The sequence below is a fragment of the Drosophila subpulchrella genome, chromosome 3R, assembly GCF_014743375.2.
Source record: "Drosophila subpulchrella strain 33 F10 #4 breed RU33 chromosome 3R, RU_Dsub_v1.1 Primary Assembly, whole genome shotgun sequence".
NCBI classification, from domain to species: domain Eukaryota; kingdom Metazoa; phylum Arthropoda; class Insecta; order Diptera; family Drosophilidae; genus Drosophila; species Drosophila subpulchrella.
The window spans coordinates 4,914,025-4,939,373 of record NC_050609.1 but is presented as its reverse complement, the minus strand read 5'-3'; the positions used below and the strand labels follow the sequence as shown (position 1 = coordinate 4,939,373).

The 25,349-nt window shown below is 42.4% G+C and overlaps 6 protein-coding genes across 15 annotated transcripts; 4 read left to right on the top strand and 2 right to left on the bottom strand.

Annotated features, from left to right (window-relative positions):
* Positions 1 to 463: 463 nt before the first annotated feature.
* Positions 464 to 7,505, top strand: LOC119545791 (14-3-3 protein epsilon). Of its 8 annotated transcripts, none has more exons than XR_005219133.1 (5): positions 464 to 684; positions 5,236 to 5,705; positions 5,782 to 5,962; positions 6,042 to 6,148; positions 6,210 to 7,505. XR_005219133.1 is itself a non-coding variant. In XM_037851668.1 (4 exons), the coding sequence occupies exons 1-4, from the start codon at positions 621 to 623 to the stop codon at positions 6,095 to 6,097; spliced, it is 783 nt and encodes a 260-aa protein (XP_037707596.1). In that variant the 5' UTR covers positions 464 to 620; the 3' UTR covers positions 6,098 to 7,505. The 8 variants fall into 8 exon arrangements, 4 of the variants coding, with proteins under 4 accessions (XP_037707596.1, XP_037707597.1, XP_037707595.1 ...); XR_005219132.1 differs by having other exon boundaries at positions 6,030 to 6,148; XR_005219131.1 differs by having other exon boundaries at positions 6,027 to 6,148.
* A 602-nt stretch (positions 7,506 to 8,107) lies between these two features.
* Positions 8,108 to 10,495, bottom strand: LOC119545790 (protein AAR2 homolog). Its single transcript, XM_037851665.1, has 2 exons — positions 9,236 to 10,495; positions 8,108 to 9,178 (listed from the first exon to the last, which is right to left on the bottom strand). The coding sequence occupies exon 1, from the start codon at positions 10,396 to 10,398 to the stop codon at positions 9,259 to 9,261; it is 1,140 nt and encodes a 379-aa protein (XP_037707593.1). The 5' UTR covers positions 10,399 to 10,495; the 3' UTR covers positions 8,108 to 9,178; positions 9,236 to 9,258.
* Positions 8,804 to 10,807, top strand: LOC119545792. 2 transcript variants are annotated; one of them, XM_037851672.1, is made up of 2 exons: positions 8,804 to 8,986; positions 10,673 to 10,807. In XM_037851672.1, the coding sequence occupies exons 1-2, from the start codon at positions 8,852 to 8,854 to the stop codon at positions 10,709 to 10,711; spliced, it is 174 nt and encodes a 57-aa protein (XP_037707600.1). In that variant the 5' UTR covers positions 8,804 to 8,851; the 3' UTR covers positions 10,712 to 10,807. The 2 variants fall into 2 exon arrangements, with proteins under 2 accessions (XP_037707600.1, XP_037707599.1); XM_037851671.1 differs by lacking the exon at positions 10,673 to 10,807 and adding an exon at positions 9,048 to 9,241 and having other exon boundaries at positions 8,815 to 8,986.
* Positions 10,603 to 13,127, bottom strand: LOC119545789 (DNA-directed RNA polymerase II subunit Rpb4). Of its 2 annotated transcripts, XM_037851663.1 has the most exons (5): positions 12,981 to 13,127; positions 12,043 to 12,853; positions 11,521 to 11,984; positions 11,197 to 11,463; positions 10,988 to 11,129 (listed from the first exon to the last, which is right to left on the bottom strand). In XM_037851663.1, exons 1-4 carry the CDS (start codon positions 13,042 to 13,044, stop codon positions 11,225 to 11,227), a joined length of 1,578 nt encoding a protein of 525 aa, XP_037707591.1. In that variant the 5' UTR covers positions 13,045 to 13,127; the 3' UTR covers positions 10,988 to 11,129; positions 11,197 to 11,224. The 2 variants fall into 2 exon arrangements, with proteins under 2 accessions (XP_037707592.1, XP_037707591.1); XM_037851664.1 differs by lacking the exons at positions 11,197 to 11,463; positions 11,521 to 11,984; positions 12,043 to 12,853 and adding an exon at positions 10,603 to 10,882 and having other exon boundaries at positions 10,949 to 11,129.
* Positions 13,128 to 13,208: 81 nt separating this feature from the next.
* On the top strand, positions 13,209 to 13,907 carry LOC119563165. The gene is made up of 2 exons (XM_037876426.1): positions 13,209 to 13,477; positions 13,537 to 13,907. The coding sequence occupies exons 1-2, from the start codon at positions 13,290 to 13,292 to the stop codon at positions 13,874 to 13,876; spliced, it is 528 nt and encodes a 175-aa protein (XP_037732354.1). The 5' UTR covers positions 13,209 to 13,289; the 3' UTR covers positions 13,877 to 13,907.
* Positions 13,804 to 15,891, top strand: LOC119563164 (trimethylguanosine synthase). The gene has a single exon (XM_037876425.1). The coding sequence runs from the start codon at positions 13,873 to 13,875 to the stop codon at positions 15,277 to 15,279; it is 1,407 nt and encodes a 468-aa protein (XP_037732353.1). The 5' UTR covers positions 13,804 to 13,872; the 3' UTR covers positions 15,280 to 15,891.
* The last annotated feature ends 9,458 nt before the right edge of the window (positions 15,892 to 25,349 follow it).

Here is a 25,349-nt window from a genome sequence, read left to right as displayed (position 1 = left end):
AATGCAAAACGCAGGCTAAAATAACAGCAATCTTATTGGAATGTTAAAAAATTACAAAATTTGTTGTTGATTTGAAATTTACAAAAACAATTAAAACGGTCACATTTTAAAATTTAAAATTTTAATTTTAATCGAAATATCGACATTTTATTAACGGGTTGTGTCATAACTGAGAACTAATCAAATACCAGAACCTATACTAAGGTCCACGCTAGGATTGAAGTGTCGGTTGCGAATCGAATATTAAAGAAATGGGTTATAACTTTTAAAGGATCCTCACAAGCTTCTCAAAATCAAAAACAGCAGATATAAGCACAGAGGTTACCAAAGATAATCAAGCAAGCTATACGTCACCCGAGTTACCCGCCCAAGCTCACAACCCTCGCCCGCGCCTGCGCACCACACGCGCTATGCCTTTTTTAGGCGCTCTTCGGGCCATCGCCCATCAATTTTAGTGTTTTACCCGCCGCCCGACACGGTCACACCGCTCGAGAAGTAGAGAAAAAAAGAAGGCGACGAATCAAAAGCAGCAAGCAGCAAGCAAAATCGACGCCGCACGTACCGGGAGCATTTAAATAATTTTTTCTGTGGATTAATTTAACCGAAAAGGCTTCAACACAATGACTGAGCGCGAGAACAATGTGTACAAGGCAAAGCTGGCCGAACAGGCCGAGCGCTACGATGGTGAGTAGAGTACCCAGAATTGACAAGAAAAAACGAAAGAAAAAAAATGGTAGAAAAAACGAGTAGAGTAGGGGAAAATTTTCTCGACAGAGGAGCGCCAACGTTTTGGGGAGGGGTCGTCCGAGATTTTTTTCTGATCCGTTGAGACGTCGCGTGGTTGCGGAAAAGCCTCTAGCGCCGCTTTTCCACCGAATTTGCCAATTGAAAAGTGTGGCAAAGCTTCGGGACGAGGGAAAATGATGGAAATTTTCAATTTTCACTGGTATAGGTGCAGCCGAAGCGACGCAGCGTCGCGATGAGTAGTATTTCTTGCGAAAAAGAAAGACGGGAGGAGGAGGAACTCGAAGAGGTGGAAGAAGAAGCAGAGCGTCGGAAGAACGAAGAGGCGAAAAAAGAGATGAAAAGAGTGTAAAACCTGATTTTTACCGGCAAAAATTCGCGTGGTTTTCGCAAAAAGAGAAAGAAATGGAATTGCGTATTATAATTTACAGCAAATAGTTGGGTTCTTTTTTTTTTTGGAAATAGTATTAGTGCTTTTAGAGGGGGGAAATTTTGTGTATTTAGCGTTGCGAACGAGGGCTGCGCGGCGGCCAACATTTCATTTTCTTCCTTGGTTGCTAAGGGCTGTTTGTAGTTGTTTCCAGCTATATTTTTTCTTTAGTGGCAGTTGTTAAGGCGTAACTTTCTAGAAGCGACACAGTTTTTCTTTTATTAAATATAGTTATTACACGCCCAAAATCGATGCGATAGCCGAGGGGAGATGTTTCTCCCCACCCCTCTTTCAGCCCCCTTTTTCACGAAATGTGCTTTTCATGCGCAGCAGCAGCAGCGGCGTCGTCATCATGCCGTTGCTGCGAAAAATCGATGAATGAATCGATTGTGTCGCAGAGTTGTCGCCGGCCGCCTTCTCGCTCTTTCCTCTGCCCCCGCTTTCCCACTGCCTCTCTTGTCTCTGTCTACCAGCTATTGCTTAATTCTTTATTTATGCAAATTAGTTGCGGCTAGTTGCAAGCAGTTCTCCAGCCACTTTGGCAACCCTGTCTGATAGTGCAAAAAATATAATCTTTCCTTTCTGTTGCTCTCGCATTACTCATGCTTTTGCGCATGTATGAATTTGTGTGTGTGTGTGCACGAGGGTGTGCGTGTGCGGATGAGTGTTCGCCGGGCGGTTTTTATATTGTTGCTTTAGCGCTTTTGCGTATATATTTAATTAAAAATACTCCAATTAATTAAAAGGAAGCTCAAAATGCAAAGATAGACGGCGAGAGAGGGGGATGGCAAATTCGACATTTGCAAAAAGCGCGCGCTTAACCAATTGCCATAGGCGCTGTATGCGTGGAAACGAGATAACTAGTGTGTCTGTGTGTCGGCGACGCTTGCTGCCAACACAGTGGCTGTAAAAAGTTAACAAACATTTGTTATTTCCCTCTTTTTGTTGCTGCAGCTGCCGCTGCTTATGGTACAGCAACAATAATTGCAACAGTACTCTGCTACTAATTGCCTGCAAAACTGACAACATTAACGGGCGGCGGCGGCAAAGAAGTCAATCAACTATTAGCACACACAAACATACACTGGGATATTTTTGTGTCTGTATCACATGTTTGTCTTCTTATTTTCGCCTGCGTGTGACTCTTCGTCTGCGAGTGTATTGGTCTTTTGGAGCACTTGGCGTTGGCCTTGTCGCACTTGGACATTTTGGACGGTGGGGCTCATGCTGGAGCACCAATACCAGTGCACTCAAAGAGAGGAGAGCAGAGCAAAGCAGTGCCGCCAGCCGGCAATGTCTGCGCCCCCAATCTGAACTTGCCTCGCCCTCCGCCCCCTGCCCCCTTTCCCAGCTGCCCCTGCGCCAGCCCTCCCCCTTTTCTACACACATTAACGTCAGCCTTTAAGTGTGCTTTCTCAGGTGCTGCCCCCTCTCCGCGGGCTCTCTCTCTGTTCCTCACTCCATGTTCTATCTACATTTTTTTCGAGGTCGCGCGCTGCTTTTTCCGTTGATGTTCGTTCTCGTCAATGTCGTCAATATGAGAAAAAACAAAAAAGCATACATAAAGTTGATTGATGGGCGGTGGGTGGTGGGGGAGGGGAGGTAGGGAGAGGTGTGTTTTGTTTGTTGCTCGCTTTTTGCTCAAATTGCACCATTTAGGCGGTCCTCTGCCTTCGTTTCTGTTGTTGGTATTTCCTTTGTCTAATTACACATTCTGTGCTCGCTGTAACGGTATGTGCGCATGTTTTTTCAGCTGCTGCGCCCTTATGTCACACACACAGGCGCAAGACACACCCACAGGCGGCTGATAAGGGAGGGGGTGGATCAGAGGGGTAGGGGATAAGTGGGAGCCTGCTCCTGCCATTTCCTTTTTGTCCCTCTTTCGTCTTAATCTTTTATTCCAGCTCGCGTGACTTTTTTTTGGGTTTTAGGGTGGTGCGTCAGTGGGTGGTGGTGGGTGGCCTTTTCGGCGCCCAACAGGGTTGTCACATATTCAAGTATTCGAATTTCCATGAATATTATTTGGAACTTAATTTCAGCCAAAGAATAGCCTAAAATAGAACATATAGTTTCCTGTTCATTATTTTATGTGATGTTATTTTATCTTGAAAGTTTGACTTCTAAAAAGCAATACTCAAAAATACAATTACATAAATTATTATCATGAATTCATACTCAGACAGTAAAAGTAATTCGTCCTATTCTCGCCAATATTTTAAGTCTTAATTGGAGTCTATTTGATTGTATTTAAGAATCAATTGTTTTCCCATATTCCAATTTTAAACATCTTCTGAGATTTTTGCACACTCCTGATATGATAGATGCTTCTAGAAGTTTCAATTGTGCGCCTATTTGACTACGCTAATGATTTATCATGCTCGTGGGATATGGTCTTTATTTTTGGGACGCATTTATTGATTTTCGCCTCTCTATATGTATAATATTTAGTGGCTGGGCTGACGCGCATGCCTCATAATTGGTAGTGGATTACTACTAAGCAACATGTGCTGTATACTTTTAAGGCTGGGAGGATCCCATCCCGCTCCCTCCCATCTCCTTTTCCTGCCCCAAGTTCATTTTTCCATGTTTTTTTATGCGTAACGCAACCTTGTCAGTGTTGCAAAGTGCGTGTGCATTTGCAATTTCAAATAGTCCGCCAATGCAAACAACTATTTTTGAAGTTCAACCGAAACCACAAAAATTCGTGAATCATGCATGTTTATTGGCAAAATTTCACAAATACGTGCTACAACAACAAGCAGACAGTCGGCAAATGTCCCGCCGTGTGTATGTGTGTGAGTGTGTTTGTGGGAACTGTGCGGGTGTCTGAGTGCGAACTACGTCAGCAGCTGACTGGGGCAACGGGTGCGAGCGAGAGGGCAGCAAGTGCAAGTCAGCAACGGAAGCAAAAAGCTAAAAGCAGCTCTACAATTACAATATTTTTTAAGCACTGCTCTATATTGTTATCAACCAAATAAAACCTGCATCTGCTTTTCACCAGACAGCACAGGAAAAAAAGTTTCAATTCGTTGATGCTATGTATCATATTGGATTATAAATTTGGATCGAAGTTTTCAGAAATGTCTACCAGAACTCTTGAAAACTTTTTATTAGGCTTAAAAAGTTGACAATTTATGCTAACTCGGACTTTGGTTAGCTATCCTACAGTCATTGAATATATTTTAATCTAAAATTACTCACAATATCAAATGGATAAGAAAAATTATACCAATCTCCTTATTTTTCTTTGTGGAGTTCCGAGCATGTGATTCATGACGCAGTTTTGGGATGGTGATGCAGAAAGGTGATAAAGATGCCCTAAGGAGCCGATAGGGTGGGGTGCAACAATGTGGCGGAATCCCTTATCAACGGATGATTGCACGGGCCAGTAGTGGTATGACAGAATCGGTTAAATCGGGCGTAGACGCAACACCAAGTTATGCATAAATATATATGTGCATGACTTAAATATCATTTTGGATTGGGCGTGTCACTGATAATAGAAAAAAGGTAGACAAGCCGCGCGGGGGACAAGGACAAAGGGAAATCCCAGATATCATGCCTGTTCAGACCTTGGAGAAACGTATCTACTGCTTCTACGAAAGTTTTTTTTTAGAATGTACTAAATTTGGGTAAGATAAACTATCTTTAATATTTAAAAAAAATCAAATTAGTAATTTATCTTAACAACATTATAAAAGATTGCTATAAAACAACTTGGAAATTTATGTTTGCTTTGCAAAGCTTTATGATAAATCATTAAACAATTTATATTGTAAATAAATGTTGACTAATAGGGACTGATAACTGTTTTTGAATTATTAAAAGAGAATGGAAATTTTAATTTTTTCATTAGCTTACTCATCGTTGTATACTTTCTATGAATGTCTGGCAATGCCAAGAGAATTATATAAAAGTATGTCTTAATTGAAGCAATTCAAAACTATTAAGATATCTCCAAGACTTAGGGACTGTCTATATATGAATGGGAAAGTTGGGGTTGCATAGTTAAACTTGTGTACTAAAGAGCCATTTTCGAACCATCTTTTTTTCCTTTTTAGAAATGGTGGAGGCCATGAAGAAGGTCGCCTCCATGGACGTCGAGCTGACTGTCGAGGAGCGAAACCTGCTGTCGGTGGCGTACAAGAATGTGATCGGAGCACGACGTGCCTCGTGGCGCATCATCACCTCGATCGAACAGAAGGAGGAGAACAAGGGAGCCGAGGAGAAGCTGGAGATGATCAAAACCTACCGGGGACAGGTTGAGAAGGAGCTGCGCGACATCTGCTCGGATATACTGAACGTGCTCGAGAAGCATCTCATTCCATGCGCCACATCCGGCGAAAGTAAAGTATTCTACTATAAGATGAAGGGCGACTACCATCGCTACCTGGCCGAGTTCGCTACCGGTTCGGATCGCAAGGATGCGGCGGAGAACTCGCTGATTGCCTACAAGGCGGCCAGCGATATTGCCATGAACGATCTGCCCCCAACACACCCCATCCGCTTGGGCTTGGCATTGAACTTCTCGGTGAGATTTTGAATCAATGTTTTTCCTAGGACATTATACTTACATAATGGTTTGTTTTTGTTTTGGATCATTACAGGTGTTTTACTATGAGATACTCAACTCGCCGGACCGCGCTTGCCGATTGGCGAAAGCCGCTTTCGATGATGCCATTGCCGAGTTGGATACGCTGAGTGAAGAGAGCTACAAAGACTCGACACTCATCATGCAGCTGCTGCGGGACAACCTCACATTATGGACGTCCGATATGCAGGCAGAAGGTAAGCTATAAACATACCCACTTGATCAGCTCCGTTATTAAGTTCTATATATTATACTAAGAAGTAGACCCCAACGCAGGTGATGGCGAGCCCAAAGCAGAAATCCAGGATGTTGAGGATCAGGATGTGTCGTAATTTAAGTAAACCCCCGCCCTTCCATTTAAAACACATTATATACCTTCTAAAGTAAATATAATACCATATAATATATATGCATACAACAACAACAACAAAAACAACACGACAGCAACATCAACAACATGGAAACAACACGGCAACAACCACAACATCCGCAATCAACGAACGACAACAATAGCAGACGAGTATACAAGTAGCAACAGCAGCGGCATCAGCAACATAAGCAGCAACAACAACAAGCAAACCAGCAAGCAACAATATGTCATCAACAATAAACAACATGGAAAACAACAGCACAAAAACAGAAAAAAACCAAACAAAATGTTTGAAAATTGGGCGTACTGGTGGGCGTGGCGCGGCTGTTGCTGCGGCATGGAATCGCAACCTAAAGAATTCGCGGCACTATTTTTTGTCGTCGTTGGGCGATGTGGCTCCTCCACGTTAGAAACAAACTGCAGCATCAACTCTACTACATTTGAAATTTTTGCATTCGAGAAACCAAGCATTATATTATATTTAAATAAATATTATATTTAATTATGAGAAGCAAAAAACAAAACAAATAAACTTCATTTAAACCACAAAAAAAAAACAAATCAAATAAGAAAATAACGAAAGTCAAAACACTTAACGAAAATTGAGAAACAATCACACACGAGTAAATCACAAAGCAAATTTCATCGAGTTGGCATGCATTAATTTTTAAACTTTAAAAAACAACAACAGCAACACGTAAAATACAACTTTAATTTTAAGCCAATAATAAACGTGAGAACGAGGAAATAAAAACGAAAAACGATTTAATAAGCGCAAACGTAAAAGTAAAACATAAAGTCGAAAATGTAAGGAAAAATACAGCAATTAATTTAAATTTAATACAAGAATAAAACGTAAAAGGAGTAAACGAAACGAAATGAGCAAACAGAATGAAAGACGCAAATAAAGCTAAAAACTATATTAAATGAGAAAAAGGAATGTTAGTTAAGCGAAATTCAAAACGAATTCTTAAGCTTAAATTTGTATGTATGTAAGTGTACTGTTCAAACACCGACACACCCACTCGCATACAATCGCACACACACAGACACACACACCGCCCACTCGCACAGACGCCCACAATACGCATACGAACCGTTTGTTTTCTCTTAACGTTTCCTTGCTCTCTTTCACTCACTCACACTCCCACACACTGGTCATTATGCATGGTCAAATTTAAACAAATCGAACGGGAATTTGGTTGATTTCTGTTTTTCGCTTTTCGTTTTCTGTTCTCCATCGCAATCGCAACAATTTTTCTCATCATCTCTTACCTTGCGCAACAAAGAAAACATATTAATAATATAGAAAAGTATTTGTAGTTGCTAAATACAAAAAACAAAAAGAATACAAAAACAAAAAAAAACAACGGTACATATATATATTGTATACATATATACTTGTATATTTTCTATGCCTACCACTTATGTAATTTGTAGAGATTTCGAACTTTTTCCCCTGCCCCCGAAACTAACCCCTCCAGAGCAGCCCTTCCCAAACCAATTTCCAAAATCCTCTCAGCATTTAAAGAGAATACCCCGACTCCCTGGACAGAATCTAGAACCGCAACAGACGAGAAATATCATTTGATTTAGCTAAAATCGACTAAAACGAAATCCCCTACAAGAACAACATCAACGGCAGCATTATCCGTAGCGTGTTTGCGTGATTAGCGAAAGAAAATAGAATGACATGATGATGATGAGCAGCTACAGGAGAATTTTCGCACGAGCTTTTTCACGGCTCTCCATTTTCTTTTTTGATAAATGAGGCGCGAAAAAAAAGAGGGCAGACTAATAATTCGCAGTCGCTAAAAAGAAAAGGCCGTGCAGAAAGTTAATTAAGCATAAATCAGCCGCAGCAACAACATCCGCAACATTCTTGAACGGAAGAACAACAGCAATACAAGAAACCAGCAGCTAAAACTGACATTCGTATTCATTTCAAATAAAAATCATAAAAAAACAACAATTGGGCATCACAATTTATTGTTAATTGAGTTTCGGGCTCGTGTGTTTATGGGGTTACGAAATGGGCAGAGCCAATCAGCGAGATGTTCAATACAATAGAGCGGAAATTTTGCTTTGTCGGACCAGACAAATGTCTTCAATAAATAGTTGACTATTCTGTCGAGTGACGCCTATCAATAATAATGAAAAAATATATATTTTTATTTAACAGGGATTTCATCTCTTGATATCAGTATTTTGCAGAGATTTTTTATTATTATTAGGATTAGTTAGGAATAGCTTGATAATAAATCATGTTAACACTCCCTATCACTTTTTCGGTATCTTCCGACTAATAATTAGGAAGAAGACACTTTTTCAGATAATTAAATGTTGTACCAAAGGATGTAAGCTCGAAAAGCGCACTATATATGCCAAACCAAATCCGTAGTCTATGCTAAGGCACAAAATACAGGCAGACAAGAAAACTACAACGCTGCTGCGTCAAATCAGAAGTGTCCACTTAAGCTCAATGTCATTTGGCCAGCACTTTCGTTGGGCCAGAAGCAACACGAAAAAGTGGGTCTAGTGGCTATTGTTTTCTGCATGCTGATGCGCACAATGGAAAAGCCATATACATATACAAATGCTTAGATATCTATATTTGAAAATCTGGGCAGCAACTGAAAGAGGCAATGCTAAAGGTAGGGAAACAGCAAAGGGCAGAACTGCGGTTTAGTTGCAAAACGTAGCTCGAGTCTCGGAGATGGCACTGCAGCTGCAAATCGAGAAGCTCAAAGGCCTGGACAACTACAAGGCCTGGTCGATGACGGTGCGGGCGTATCTGGAGTCCGAGGAACTCTGGTCGGTGGTTGAGAATGGTCCCGAGAATAACGAGGAGGTGAGTGGTGGCTCCACATAAGCGTACATCAAACCCCTCCCCATGCCGCATTACGTTGCAGTCCCTGCTGAAGGACAAGCGAGCCAAGTTCTTGATCCTCTGCTTGATCGAGACCAAGTTGTGCCAATTCATGGTCAGCATCCGCACGGCCCGGGATCTGTGGAACTATTTGCGCACCCAGCACTCGTTGCGCTGAAATCAAATATATCAGCTTCAGTCGATTGTATTGCATAAATATATATAAATTACATTTCATGCGTAGTGCTGTTCCCTTAGGGCTCCGGAAGTTCAATAACCACGGGCTGATCCTCAGGGTCCTCGTCCAGCAGGCCTTCAAACACCCATCCCAGCTTTTTCTCCAGTCGCTTGCTCAGCCGCTCGGCACTAACACTTAAGCCGCCTGCATGCAAATTGACCAACAGTTCGCGTACATCTTTGTACACCGTATTGTGCGGACTGGGCACCATGAGCTCCTCGGGCAAATGAGGCAGCTGATGGGCCAGTACCTCGCTATACTTCATGTACGCCAATTTGTGTTTGGTCACTGCTGATTCCGAGTGAGCCAGCAAGCCCAGAAGCTTACGCCAGTGCGCCAGGGACTCTACGGAGTATCCCACTAGGAAGAAAACGTAGGCCAGTTGCAGTTCCTCAATGAGTCCGTCGGCGGTGTCGAAGCCTTCGAACAACTTGTCTACAGCTTCTATGCAGTCCATGGCATGTCGGGAGACATCTGCGGGCGGGGCATCCTGAGGAACACGCTGGGGTACGTTACTAAAGCGTGGTGCAGTTCCCTCCACGGGTTTTAGGTCTGGCAGAAGTTCGCTCTCATCCAACAGAAGCCGGGCGGCAGCATTCCTCCGGCCGATGCTGGTCGATCCCGCTGCTCCCCTGGGACGCTCCGCATCCGGGCAGGATTGCAGTTCGATGTTCGTACGTATGGTTCCCTCGGTCGGACGACAGCGATCCACACATTGCTCTGTCACGCTGCCGGTAAGCTCCTTCCATTGGACTACGTAGCGGTAGTCGTAGGGCGCCAGCATTCGCTCCAGTTGAGCCAGGTTCTTGCGGATTCGGTCGCGCTCCACCTCCGGTTCGGCAATCCGTCGTGGACGCAGTTCCTCCAGCTCGTGATCCCATTCGCGTACCACAATTTCGTTGGGATGGAAGAAGTGCACGAAGCCAACGCGTGGAGCTGCATCGCCGTAGGGACCACGAGAGGAGCACCACACGTAGTGGGCACCAGGAGGAATCATCTTGACGCCACGGAAATCGGGTCCAATGGTGTATGCGCATAGGTCTATGCCGAATTCCGTGCCCTCGGGCACACCGGCGATGACCAGGACCCCGCCGTCGGCCAGCAGGCGAAGGGCCAACTGGGGATCCATCTGCATGCTGGAGTTGTCCTTGTTCATCTTAAAAATGTGTTTATTTGAAGTTATTAGGTAAAAAGGAAACAATTGCAAGCGCGGCTCTTTCAGATGGTTGCCGGATTTGACAAGTTATCGATAAGTTTTCTGTTCTTCAACTTAAATGGTCCGGCAGCACTGGCCTTTTAAGGCGGTTAATTCAATCTTTAAAATATTAATAAAAATGGGCTTTAATGAAATATATTAATATTCGTTTGTTGATAGCAATGTATATTTCGATAAAAACTCATCCACTTTATCGATTTTATTTTTTTTCCAGACCTTTAAACTTATGCTAATATTTATACGTAGTGATTAGTATTGCAAGCTGCGTTTAGTGCCGATATCGTCTAGTATTTGCCGCAGCTCCTCGTCTTCGAAACGACCCTCCAGCGAGGGAATCAATGCCTTGGCCTCCTCTGGCGCCTCTGGACACAGATTACCCAGGGCGGCCAGCTCGAATTTGTGAAGCTTTTTCTGCATCAGCAAGCTGTCAAGTTACCAAAGAAATAAATATTTATATCCGAATGGGAATGATTTGATTGCTGTTAAGTACCTTCTCACAGACATGATGGTCTCCTTGTTCTTAAACTTTCGAAAACTATCTGTATAAGCGTACGTCTTCATAAACACCTCCGAGAACTCCTGCTCCTCGTCGGCGGATTCGTTCTGCCGTTTTCGATGATCGAGCAGCATGTGCACCTCCGATATCAGCAGCGTCTCGGCATTTTCGAACTCTGAAACGGACACCAAGCGAACGGGTTTCGTTAGCAGATGGCAGGGAACGAAATGAAGGCAATTTACAAGTGAAACATTGGAGAATGATTAAGTTCTAGCTGTAGGATGGAGGCCTGCTAATATGGCCCTGTTCCAGCAGAAAATCGTAGATCTGACGCGTTTTGTTCACATCTATTTTGATGAGACGACGCGCATCGGCCAATCGAAGATATCCGAGCTTGGCGTGCTCCGAAACCAGTTGGTTTTTGTAGTCTAGATAAGACTGTGGAACCAAACGAACCACACTGCACAGTTTTCGCTCGCCATCGTCCAGTTTGGAATAACCAGGCAGATCTGGAAATCAAGAACAAATTTTAGGCGGCTTTCGAAGAGGATTTGTGATTTTCTTACCTCCAATCTCAATGGGGCTCGCCTTGCGGCGGGTGTTCATGGCAAATAATTTCGAGCTAATGCCCAGTGGCAGCTGTTCTCCGTTGCGGTTGCTCTCGTAGTGCTGCACCAAGTGCTGCCAGTCGAAGCCGTCCAATTGCTTCTGCCTGGCGTAGTCCCGATAAGCCTGTTGACGCTCCTTGTACAGGCGGGCATATAGCTTGCCTCCCGAAAGTGTGCGCACGCCGTGCTGTCGCAGATCATAAAGCTTATGCAGCCAGGTGTGCAGTTCCCGGCAATAACGGAGAGACTCCAAGAGCATGTCGAACTGAATGGGATCTGGACAGATCTGCATGAAGCCCAGGAAACGCATGCAACTTGTATCGCTGCTGAAGGCGTGCATATACTTGGAAATCCAGCTGACAGTGCGATTGGGCATTATCAAACCGTGCTGCCGCATGATTTTGTATCGACGTTGCCGCTCTCTGTGGGTTATAATGGATCTTTAGTTGATTATTAAGCAAGATTGATACGGTTTCTTACCTCAGGCGATTGTTGTAGGCCCGCACCAATCCCAGCTGCAGTTCCTCGGTCACCTCGCGCTCTACCTCGCTCTCCGCCGTCTCCTGATCCTCATCCCTGCCTCTATGATCCACCATAATGGACAGTAGACTCTCCGCGGAGGTGTCATAGGGAGTGTCGAAGTCGCCCCTTGCACACCGATAGCCCGCACTATTCTTAAACTGCATGGAGGCGATGTCATCATGTCGCGGTGGATCCAGGCTGCGCATTTTGAAGACATACGGCATCCGCTCGGGAAGGTAGCTGTTCCTGGCATGCTTTAGTTTCAACAGCCGCTCAAAAATACCGCCAAAGTAGCAATCGTGGTAGTGGCGTCGCACTTCCGAGGGATCGTGCCGCTGGTCCAGGGCCTGGGATACCGCTTCCCAGTTCCCGTAGCCCTGGGTGCGGAGAGTCTTCAGCAGGATTCGCTCCTCCCGGGCCGTCCAATGCGGTTCCTGGGCGAAAACCTGGATGCTGTCGCGGACTATGATGTAGGCATGGTTGTTGCGGTGCGAGGAGACCTCCCTTCCCCTCGCGAAGCACTGCAGGCACAGCACGATGTCCAGGCACTCGGAGCACTTTATGTAGGGTTCTGCTAGACTGCAGCGACACGTGGCACAGCGACTGGAGTCATTTGGAGTCACTGGAACAGCGCTATTCTCATCCCGCGCCAATTCCTCCAGCTGCTCCAATTGCCTGTGCAACGAGTGTGGCTTGTACACCACCGTGGAGCTCCTGGTGTTCCAATCTGGGCGAGCATATGCGAAACGCTCAATCCCCAGAGGCTCAACTGCAAAGAGGTAATTCAATGTGGTAAACATGTGGAGGAGCGCCGCTTTCGGGGCACTCGAAGCCAAAGATCTTCAGCCAGTTTCACTTGTAAGTTGGGATTTGGTTAGTGGGGCGTCGTCGGTTACCTTTGGGAAACTGTAGGTCGGCGGCGTCCTCGTCCACCATATCCACGGGGTTCATAAAAGACATGCTTAACTGTTTTTACACCACTTTTTATTAAGAATATATAAATTTTACGTTCTATACAAAATAATGCCGCTGTTTTTAGTGATGGTAGAAGCAAACCGATAACTAGCCTACAAACTATCGATAGGTTAGCCACATTGTGCTTGATAGATAGATGGTCACTCTAGCCGGCATGCCGTGCACAGTTTTGTTTTGTTTCGGGTGTTTAAATTTAATTGGAAACTCCACGGCTTATTTTCTAGAAAGTGATGAACCAGAAGCCTGTAGTAGCTGCCCCCGAGTACTGCCACTTCTTCAAGACCCTGCTGGTGGAGGAACTCGAACTGGAGACGGACTTTCAGAGGCTACACTACGGCCAATGCGCAATAATTGGACGACTGGTGCTTGAGTCGAAATTCTATCGCTTGGGAAACGTGCGCGTTAAGAGCCTCCCGGAGTAAGTAATTATAAATAACAGATCAATTAGAAAGTGATTACTAATTTGCGAACTTCCAGGACCTTATCCTTGCCCGAGGGCACCATATCTCTGCTCCTTTTGGGACTCACCATCGACAAAACCGTCGGACAGAGCGTGGCACCCGGTTCCTATTGCATTGTGCGCGGCGAAGTGATCCTCTGCAATGTGGTGCATCCCAACAGTCGGACACTGACCGCCCGCGGAGTCCACGAGAAGTTTTCTAGCCTGTCCCACGATCCGGCGTCCCAAAAGGAATACCTCAGCTGGCTGCGTCTCACCCACAAACCGGCCATCGATTTGTGGTTCATCCAGTCCATCGACAGAGCCGAAGATCTGCTGAGTCGCAGGCTGGAGATCCGGGGACTGACCGTGAGATGAACACACATTACCTCACCACCTCGCGAACCAATCCCCAGTTCTACATATTCAGCCAGCTCTTTGGCGACGATCTAGACTGGATCAGCCAGTGCGATTGGGAGGGTATTCAAAACGTTGCCTGGCAAGAGTTCTGGCAACGTGAAGGGCACGAGCTGCTGGAGCAGAAGTGGCACAAGCGTTTTCCCGAATACAAGGACCTTATCGAGGCTCTGACGCCTGAGGAGCAAGCCCTATGGAGGGAATTGTGGGAAAAACACGCCAGCGATTCGAGTGCCAAGTTCTGGCACATTTTTAGCTGTGCCTTCGAGAACTACCAAAACGAGTTGGCTAGATCATTTGGCTTCCAGTTAAATACAACACCAGATGGAGTTGAACAGAATTTACAGACTTTGAGCCTTAACAATAACCCAAAGAATTCCAAGCAACGAAAACCCTCAGAGAGCGAGGAGGATGAGTCCTATCTGACTGCCAACGACGACCCCGATGATCTTGACGAGGAACAGCAGTTGCTGCTTCTAGGATTGCCCACATCCTTTGCCTCCAAGGGAGTTCACAAGAAACGAAAACAAAGAAAGCCAGTATCGGAATCTTCTAGCAGTGATAGCGAGGACAGTGACGATCTGTCAATAATGGAAGACAATGATAACAGCGCTCTTCGAGGCGTTCTGAATGGTGGCGTCAAAAAGAACAAACGTCGGCAAAGGCAAGCCAACAAACTCAGGGCCAGGATGCCCGAGTTTATGCTGGAGGAGAACAGCCGGATGGTGAAGTACTGGTTTAAGCGATTCTCCTTGTTTTCCCGCTTCGACCAGGGAATCCGGCTGGACCGCGAGAGCTGGTTCTCGGTGACGCCCGAGAAGATTGCCAAACAGACGGCCCGGCGACTGGCCTGCGATATTATCGTGGATGCTTTTTGTGGATGCGGTGGCAATGCCATCCAGTTCGCCAACACCTGCGGACGCGTTATCGCCATCGATATCGATGCAGAGAAGCTAGCTATGGCGAAGCACAATGCCGGCATTTATGGGGTGGCCCACAAGATCGAGTTCGTTCATGCCGATTTCCTGCAGTTTGCGGCCAGCACCAGGATTCGCCCAAATGTAGTGTTTCTCAGTCCTCCTTGGGGTGGTCCCGACTACCAGAAGCAGTCAGTCTTCGATATTGAGCAAAGTCTTCTTCCCGTGGGCGCCAGTCATCTGATGCAGCTTTCCCGTCGACTGGCGGATGACGTTGCCTTCTTTCTGCCACGCAACGCAAACATGAGCCAAGTGATCGCCTTGAGTGGAGCGGGGCAGCAGTGCGAGGTGGAGCACAACTATCTGGACACCAGAATGGTGGCTCTGACTGCCTATTACGGCAGTGGAATTATAAAGGGTCCATTAGGGGAACATCAGCCGAATTAAAAATTAAGAGAGAGAATAGTATCCAAATTAAATATTAAGAAACTATTCATTAAGCCAATGTTCAGGTATTATTCTGTTAAAAAGAAAAGGTTATTTTAGAATGTTTCAAAAGGAAACCAATTTAAGTATTTCAAAGTGAAATTTCAAATTTGTTTAGATCAGAATTTAATTTGTGACTATGCAAGTATAAAAAGAAATATTTAAAGTTTGCTGTTCATTTTCATTTGTTTAAAAAAACATACAAATTGGCTATTAGTTTTATTGTTTTGAATGAGAAACCTTTGAACACATACCTTTTTTAATTTGTTTTAATTTTACTTACAATGAAAAAAATGTATGCGAAGAGCCTATTTATTTAAGATCTATTACTATGTGTATAAGAGAAAAACAATCACACATCCCTATAATGCAAATATATGATAGTAAGAATAGCTTTTTTAACCACGAGATGTAAGTAAAAAGAAGTCAAAAATCCGTGTAATTACGCATTAAACATACGTTATCGTTTTTAATGCCATTTTCTTTCATTGTTTATCCTCTTAAGTTTTTGTGTTCATTTGCAACATTGTGGAAAAGTTGACTAATGAATAAAGTCGCCTGACATGTAACACATGTGAAGTCTTTTTTTAACCCATTCCGTCGATCCGGCTGACCTGCCTGTGCAGTGATTGTTGCCAAGTGACCAGCAATGCCAAAGAGTCCGAGCTCTTTAGCCAATTTAGACAGCTTAACAAAGCTCAACTGGCCAGTGGTCAATGGTCATAACCGTAACGTTACCAAATCCCTTCTTGCGACTCGCTTTGGACTTTTAATTAAAAAGCAAAGGAAACAAAGCGTGCGTCAATTTTTAAGAACTTTGTGGAACAAGTTGTGACTTTGGGGTAAAGCTGGGAAGGGATACGAATCCTGGTCCTGGCAACGTCGGTCGGGGGCAATTAACATGTTCGTGTCACAGCAGAAGCAGCCGTATCTCCGGAATTCCAAAGCAGTCAACGAGCCAACAGAAGCAACAACCCTTTTTCATGGCTTACAGCATACTTAGGGCTTTCGGATGGGGTGAGTTCGGTTGAAGGGGTTGCGGTGGGGGCGGGGCATGTGCGGAATTTATAGCTGCCAACTGGCAACAGAGATGTTTTCTCCCTCCTCTCCTGCAATTAGTTTGATTAACTTATTAGTGTGCGTCGAAACAACTTGGGAGAAATTTGGAGCGCGCTATTTAGCGCTGATTTGTGGGTGTATCCTAAGATCTATTTTATTTAAACCCTCTTAAACCTAAGTATCAGTGTCAGGAAATTCTCAAGATTTCAGTAGACCAATATTAAACAAAAGATGTTCTACGGGATTATTTTATTCTTTATACATTTTTTTATTATTAAAAATAAAGTATTGACCTATTTACCTATCTAACCTTTTTAAGCGAGACAAATCGGTTAATAATTGCTCATTAAGGACCCGAAGTTTCTGCTATTTCATTTTGTGACTAATAAAGTTTATATCGAAATAAAAGTAATATGTAATTGAAAAAATAATCATGTACTACAGTAATACACCCCTTTAAATGAGATAATGCTAAGCTCTGTTGTTGGCGATTAAAAGCTGACTTTTATTGTTCAAATTGTTATTAAAATACCGGGGAATTGCCCGTCACGCGTCAACTTCGGCATTATCAGCTACTTAAATCTAAGCTCCCCTTCCGGAACTTGGGTTCCGGTCTCTGGTTTCGAGACCGTACCTCCGTTATCCTTTATTAGATACACGTAATTGTCGTTTTATCGCGGGGTTGACCATGCCAAAAATTTCAATATCCTGGCTTGGCGGCCTATAAAAGCCCTGGCATCTCGCTAAATATATAGAAATATATTTTATTGAAAAGCAAACACGTGTTCACAGCTCATCTCATCGTGCGGCAAGTGGCTGCGTTCGCCGTTTGAGGAAAAAACAAATTAAGTCACCCTTTTATTACGCTATTTAATTTCCAGCGTAATGTTGTCATCCTTCTTGACAAATGGTCACCCAAAACAACGAGGTCCCTGCTTCCGCATTCACCCCCCGACCGACTGACTGCCTGTTTGATCTGCAATTTGCGCCACTTGATGATGGTTTTAGGCGGAGAACCCGTACTCGAATCCGGAATACGGAGTCGCTAAGCGGCGGGGTGGTTTATTTGTGCCGCAAGTTGCGACAATGCCGAAATGCGATTACGGCGTGCAGTCCATGGGAACTGTGGAAAATGCGATTGTTCGGCTCCGGTGCAGGTGCAGATGCTTCTTCATGGGCGCATCTAATTAAGCTGGAGGGGGGTTGCCAGTAATTGCCTACTGATTTATGTCCTTAGACCTGCTTTCGTAAATATTGATTCGAAACAGAATGATAGCGTTGAGGTTGGATTTTCAGGACTTAGCAATAAGAGGGTGCCAGAAAAATTCTATTTTTAGCACCTTGATTTTCAAGTATATTTAAAATATGTAAATGAAAATTTAAAATTGTTTTGGATTTGGTTTCTGCTTGTAGCCTACATCAACATGATCATAAAAATAGATTACTTCTTATGATTAGCTTCTTAAAAATCACTTTTTTTAGGATCATGTTAGCTAATCTTAAGAAATCACCTAATTTTAGGAACATGTTTATTAGTAGTTAAGTAGAAAAAGGTATTTATTTATATACAATTGATAATAAATATTTACTTTTATAACATTTTCCTCGTTAACTTCCTTGCCGAGATTTTATCAAAATGGTGGCATGCCTCTTATTGATTAACCGTTATTCATTTGGTGGCAGCCATTAAAATTAATAAACGGTACAAGGGCGCCAACAACCACAAGGCAATAACAACAACCAGAAAACCAGCAGGAATTACATACATACATACTATACCTATATAAACCAGCATCATAAAGATGAAGAAAAGTGCGAGGGGAGGAAAGAAAGGGGGAGGGAAGCAGAACAGTTACCCGCCCACTTGCCATTGATGGGCAATAAAAAAAGTCAAGTAGAGCGCAAAACAAGAGCAATAATATTTAATAAATGTTCACAGGGCCGAGCAATATTTATATGTGTGTATATGGATGGAATTTCGCTTGTTGTTGCTGGTGGTTGAATGCGAAAAAACCATAAATAAATAAACGAGCTTACGCACACAAGTACATGTAAGATTATACCGTGTTCTCCCACTACATCACTTTAAAAAAGTACTAAGGAGAAATTAAATTTTTAACATAAATGAAAATACAAAATAAAACTTCAACAATTAACAGGTGTCTCTTTTTAAAAATTCTTTCACAGTTTCAAAAAGTTTTGAAAAATATTTTTTTAGCTGAAAAATTTGGATTTGTATACTTCTTTTAATATTAATACAGAGAAAAAAAACTTGAATTTGAACTTTCTAAAAATTCCCCATTTGAGAAGTTAATTAATGAGAAGTTAGGTAATAAAATTTACATAAATTGTTTACCGTGTACTTATCCCCTCTTCCTCCCCATATGCTCCTCTCCTCTCCCTTCGTATAGGTAGGCAGACTCCATGTAAGGTGCATGCGAGTGTGTGTGCGTGGCCCATGCATTTTTGGTTGAATACTTGAAAGCAGCAGAGGCAGAGCAACAACAACAACAACAACAACATGGCAGTGAGAGAGCCGCTCACTTACAGGCAATCCACCCGTCCCCACCGCCCCCTCCCCTCTCTCCCCTCCATCCCACGCAACATCATTCTTCATGGCATTTCGGTGAAAAAGAATGCTTTTGATCTTCACAAGCGAATGATTTTTAATATGACTTTTTTTGTTGTTGCTGCTGGCAGGGGGTGGTTTTTTCGGAGGCGAGAGGGCGGAGGGCAGCGTCTGTGGGCGGCGGAAATATGTTTGAGCCATGGCAAATGGGAAAGTAAAGTGCGCCGGCAGTCAATCAAAAGCATACGCTTTTTTTGTTGTGTACATACACACATAATGACTGTGATAATTAATTAGCTTAATTAAATACCAATGCAAGTGCAGCTCACTCACATACACAATAACAAGCACACACACGCACACACACATACAAGGTTGGTCAACCGCAGCGCCTAAAACTAGGCAACGTTTGCATTTGGCAAAGTTTAACCGAAGAAAGGAGGAGAAAGGGAGCCGGAGCTTTCGCATAATGATGGTAATTTGTTGGTTTCGGCAAAAGAGCAAACGGCATCCTTGGAATTTCAATTAATTTCCATAATTTCCAACGCTTTATGAGCGAGGAAGCGAACACCCACGCGGTGCAGACAGAGATGGCGATTGAGAAGAGCGAGCGCGCGAATCCCCATCGAAGGGGATGATTTTTCCTGCCCTCGAGTACGATTGTGTGTGTCCTTTGTCTGTGGGTGGTTTTCCCCGCCCACTTAGCCTCCCGCTTTGTAAGTAGGCCCGGGATCCCATCGCTCAACGCTAAATGCTTGGGAAAGTGTGCCGGAATCGCGAAATGGCCCAGGTGAAAAGGTCCTCAAACCCAAATATCTGCAGGATTATCTGGTGGGAAAATCAAAAGAATACTTTTATGAATGTCGAACTTTAATCACTTGAAATACCTAATAACTCCAGGCTTCCATATTATAATTGTTTCCAAAATTGAATTGTGGCTGTGAATTTTATTAACGTGATTCAGACAAAACCATTTAAATGTAACCCTGTTGGTTGTAACTAAGAACTTACCATTAAGTCCCAGTTTCAGTAATCCAATAAAACACAAGTCCTGTGAAAGACTAATAATATTAACTAATGACATATTCAATGCTAAAGATTATTAGAAAATTGTTGACCAATAGATCCAGCAACTATCACCTTTAAAGTTTTATTTTTAGTTTAACATATAAATTTATTTAAACGTCGATCAACCGATAATGACACTTAAAGAACCAGTTATAAAGTAGATAATAAGACCGAAACTAATAATATTGTACCTATTTAGATATTTGTAAAGCTGCGTATTTTGAAATAACATAGAATGAATATCAGATGTGTGTTGCAGAGTGTTTATGGTAAATATGACAATTTACTACATTAGTTACAGTCTTTTTCAAATTTAGTAATGCCTTTTGTGACTGAAACCTTTTCCGCGCATTAGTTGACATCATAACTAATAATTCCACTAGCAAGTTATGATCCTTGAAATCCGCTTTACCATGGCAGCTGGGCTATGATTTTAATTAAAATCCAACAACCCAACTCCCCCAACGTCCAACAATATGCAATTAAAAACGCAGTTATTAGTGCTGCGAGCACAACCAAATAAATTTCCAATTAAAACAATGACAGGCCACCGTAAAATCTGTTTAGGTTTTGCATTATTTTTGGCATAGCGAAATGGAACCAGAAAAATTGAAATTAATTTTTGGCGGACCCGAAAAACGGTCGAAAGGGGCCGAAAATATTTGTTTCGAGTGGCTCGCCATCAGCGCGTGGAGCAGCATTTGGGCCAAAAACCAAACCAGGACCAAAAACTCATTTTGAATATGGCCAAGAGCGGGTTTTGCATACACACTCAAGTGGCAGTAGTGGCAGCAAATGCGGCGGAAAAGCCACCGGAATAGCCGGATTTAATTAAAATCGCAAAATGGCTGCCCTTTCACCTGATTTGCTGGCCGTTTGTTGCCTGATTTTTGAGGGCAATCGAAAAATTTCTAATTTGCCGCTCATTATAAGTTTTGATTTTGTAATTAGTTTCTGAATGGGCTTTGATTTAGCGATTTGAGAGTACTCGGAAATTCAATAGCCATAAACGTTGAACAAAATCAAGTATTTTCCGTTGCGAGGCCATAAAAAAGAGATTAACATTTCGTTTATTTCGACCCATAAAAGGAATTCTGTGCAAATACATCAAAAAGAAATGGATGTGGGTAGGGGAATGCGGAAAAAAATACGATGAAATAAAATTGAGGAAAAATCAACATTATAAACAACATTATTAAAAACATGCCGCAAATGTTTTGCTCCTCTCGCATTTTTGAGTCCATTTTGTTGTGAGCCAGTGGCCAAGAAAAGGGGGGCAGGACGAATAAAAGGGGCGTCGGTTGATGGGCAAGAAGCAGGGGGGGCTGAATGCCCAACCTCATGATGATGTTCTGCCCGGCAAATGAATGTTGCCCCGTCGAGGGGTGAAGGCGAGTCAAGGAAGAGGGCTAATAAAATTAAGCTATGCCAGGAGATACAGCCAAGAAAGGGCAGGATGTGGGCAGCACAGGATTAAGTTGGTGGAGCAGCTTAGGCACTTTGTTCCTGCCAGGGTCTGGGTTTTTGTGCTCCTGTTTGTGCCACATCGTCATGCGGCTCCATAATAATAAAAATATTTTCATTAAATGAGAAAGGATAGCAGGGAGCACGAACAAAGTGCAAAAAGTGTTCTATACCGCTCACTTAAAGGTTTGCCAAATTAAATCTAGTTTTTGAGATTTCTACCCGAGTCAAAAAAGCACCAAATATATAAAATACACTTTTAATTTTAGTTTATGAAATTACATAGCTGTTGTACAATAATGTTTACTAAGTTTACGTTTGCTTTTAATAACTCCACGTCTATTCTTTACGTATCTATTTTATATATTTTGATTTTTTATTAAATACAACCTAAACATATAATCTTGTGCTCGCTTTAATCTAAATTTATCATGTTTTTATAAAAATTACTATATCTAAAAAGATTTATAAGATTTTAATGAACTTCTTAGCATCGCTTGTTTGCATAAAACTTCGCATAAAATTAAATCTTGAAAAACATTTAAATCCGATATCATTCATACGCAATAATGTTTTTATATTCATCAGATCAACTTTTGTTATAGTAAAGGTACTCATTTGATTACTTAACCCTAAAAACATTATTATGGGTAACTATAAATATAATCAAACTTATATCACTCATACGCAGTGTGGTCCTACAATTCTACAGGTTGAAACCGCATACGCCGGAAAGTAGGCAACCCTGTTGCCTTAATGAAACCCGCGATGCAGCCCTGTGCTAGGACTAACGGTAATTTCATTTGGCAGTTTGCCGAGCCGATCCTTCCCTCTATCCTCTCTTCCCTCATCCCACATTTCCTTTTCCTACTTCCTGGCACTTTCGCCGTAATAATTCATAATGAAAAAAGTTTCCCTGCCGCTTGTTTGTGTTTTATTTATTAGATAACATTATAACGTTTGTGTGCGGGTGGCTTTTTATTTAATAAAAATAAATAAATGTTATGGTTATGGCAACGCTCTTGCCCTCTCTTCTGCTATCCACCTCTTCCCTCATCTCCCCTCTCCAAGCGCCAAAAAGGGACATCATCATCATTACGCCTCTCATCTCATTTTATCTCTCGTCCTCAGGGCAGCAACAACAATAACAACAACGACGACGACGACGACGAAGTTTATCAAAAGGCCAAAAGCACAACAACAATGGCGACTGCGGCAGAGGACCCTCTCCCTCCCACGCTCCCCTCCTCCCTTCTCTTTCTAACGATTTAAGAGCATGCGCAGGGCATACTAGTGCATCACAAAGTATGTTTGTGTGTATTGCGGGGTTTCGCATTGTTTTTGTTGTTTTGCACCTCAAAAAAATATTCAAATTGTGGTAAATAAATGAAAAATAAAATATGTGGGTATATAAAAAGTATGTATACACAGGCGTTTCCTGCCAGCTTAAAAGAGATTTCCTGTGGAGCCGTCAACGTTTCTCTCTCTCTATCGCTCTTTCCCCCACTCTCTTTCACTCCGCTGCGGCCGCCATTGCTAAACGCCGACGCCAACGCCAATGCTTGCGTCGACGCCGACGTCGGCGCCAAGTGGCTGGCCAATTCTTGTGGGTACATTAGCACTAATGATGATTGAAACGACAAACGTGACGCCGAAGCACCCGAAAGGATCCTCTCCAACCCCACGGTCCTCCCTCCTCCCTCCCTCTTTCCCATTTCCTTTTTGGCTGCAAATTCCTGGCTCTGATTTTTGAATTTGTCTCTCTTTGGTTTTTTTGCAAAGGGGAGGGGAAAGTTGGACATGACGAGGGGATACATCGAGAGAACAGACAGTTATAAACCATTTAGTTTATATGTACATAGGCCTAAAAAAGAATTATTTATATTTTAAGTAACAAAAAAAGATATTTCAATAAAAATTTTAACTATTAAGAATAAGGTTCAAAATCAAGGTGATAAATGGGTTTTTTCAAATGTTTTATGGTGTGGGCCTTAAGCAAGCAATTTATCCTAATAAAATATTTTAGAAACTATGATAATAAAATGTTTTTGAATTGCTTATTCTTAAAGTTTTAATCCTTAAATCCTTTATGTTATTTTAGTCTAATTTTATATTAATCTCTGTGTACACTCGTCATCAACCATTTGCTTTGTTCTTTTTGGGATTTTCCTCTTCAGCTCGTTTCACGTTCTCTTGCATTGATTTACTTTGATGGGCCACTAATTGGGGCCTTCTTCGTCTTTCTGCGTCCGCCGATTCCGCTGGTTCGTAATGATCGTTAGCATTCCGTGTAGTTTATCAAACGGTAAATTGAAGACCCGTTTGGTCGGAAAGGGGGTTGGGCGAAAGGCATGCCTAATTGGGGCTGAATTTGGGGTTGAGCTGCGGCTGAAGATAGTTTCCACTACCAAAATAGTTCCCCAATTTTGACCAAGAACTAGTTGCGAATTTTAAGCAGTTTTTAGGTAATTTAAAATTAGTATACTTTGATTTTTTAAGCAACACCTTTTTGTGTCTTTATACAAATGTTAGACAAAAATATTTATAGATGTTTAAAAATATTGAATAAAAATCAACTTTTATATTAATCGTAATTAGGAACGACAGTGAGTTTTTACTCTTGGATATGCCAGTTAAAATCTTCTTTCTTTCTTTTACCTAATCTTTAATGTTTTAAAGAAGCCTTTGGTATATTTATTATTTTATTTGGGTAAAGCTTAAAGCTTATTCAGTTTTATTAAAGACCTAACAAGTTAAACCTTCTTTACATTTAAAGAAAATGTTTGTTTGCCTTGACCATTGCCAAAATTTGTTCTTCTGCTTTTTATATCTTTCAGGACCTTCACTTACTTATTATGTATCCACGATGTAATTTCACAGCTTATTGCTTCATTAATTATGTCTGTCCCCACAGTGACAACCCCAGTGACATTTCAGCTTATTCAGAAAATATTATTAATCCAGCGTCGCCATATTGTTTCGCATTTATTTTCCGGCTGCTTTTGGTACCGCCCATTTACCAAAAGCGAGGGAGACGGAGTAAGCCAATTATCCATTTATATCATAATTTCAATAACTTTTCATACACTCGCCCTCGAAACGGGGGTTTACCCAAATGGGTGTGGGCAGGGTTACTCTGATAGGTGGGTGGTTTGAATGGTGGGTGGTGGGTGGTGGGTTGGTTGGCGGGTTACTCGCTTTGGTGGGTGATTCCTTTTTATGTAACTGCCTGGTGGTTGCTCTTGAATGATGAAAATGATGATGATGTTGATGATGGGGCTTCGGTCGACGATGTTGTTATGCCTTCTTCTTCTCTTCCTAGCGCTCTTTCAGAAGCTTGGATCTAAGTTGAAAGCAGGGTTGTCAGATATGGTAAAAAGTATCAATGTGAGATTATCTTTAAATTTAATCAAGCACATAGTAAATAAAAATCAAAAGCTGGGCTTTCTCTACGGTTTTGGAGAAAGGTCTACTTTAAAGTTGGTATCGATGTCAACTAAGTCTTTTATAAATCCTTTAAATGAGTGGAACTAAAAATTTATCAGATCCTTCGCAATATAAATTTGTTGTAAATTAAATTTGAAAAATATAAATAATTTCTATGCTTTTAACAAGAAATACTTTAAAACTGAGTAAATCGAAATGTTTCGACAACCCTAGTTGAGAGCAAAAAACGCAGAAGGAAAAGCGGCTAGAAAAATCACAACGGCAACTCTCGCACACCCACAAAAAGAATCACTTGCTCACGCACACACACTCACAGTCTCGCCAAAGCAGCGCTGCTGGCGTCGCTGCCGGCGTCGACTGCCAATAATGTAAAAATTTTACGGCCACGAACTTTTGAGTTCAGTTCAGTTTGCAACACGCTCGC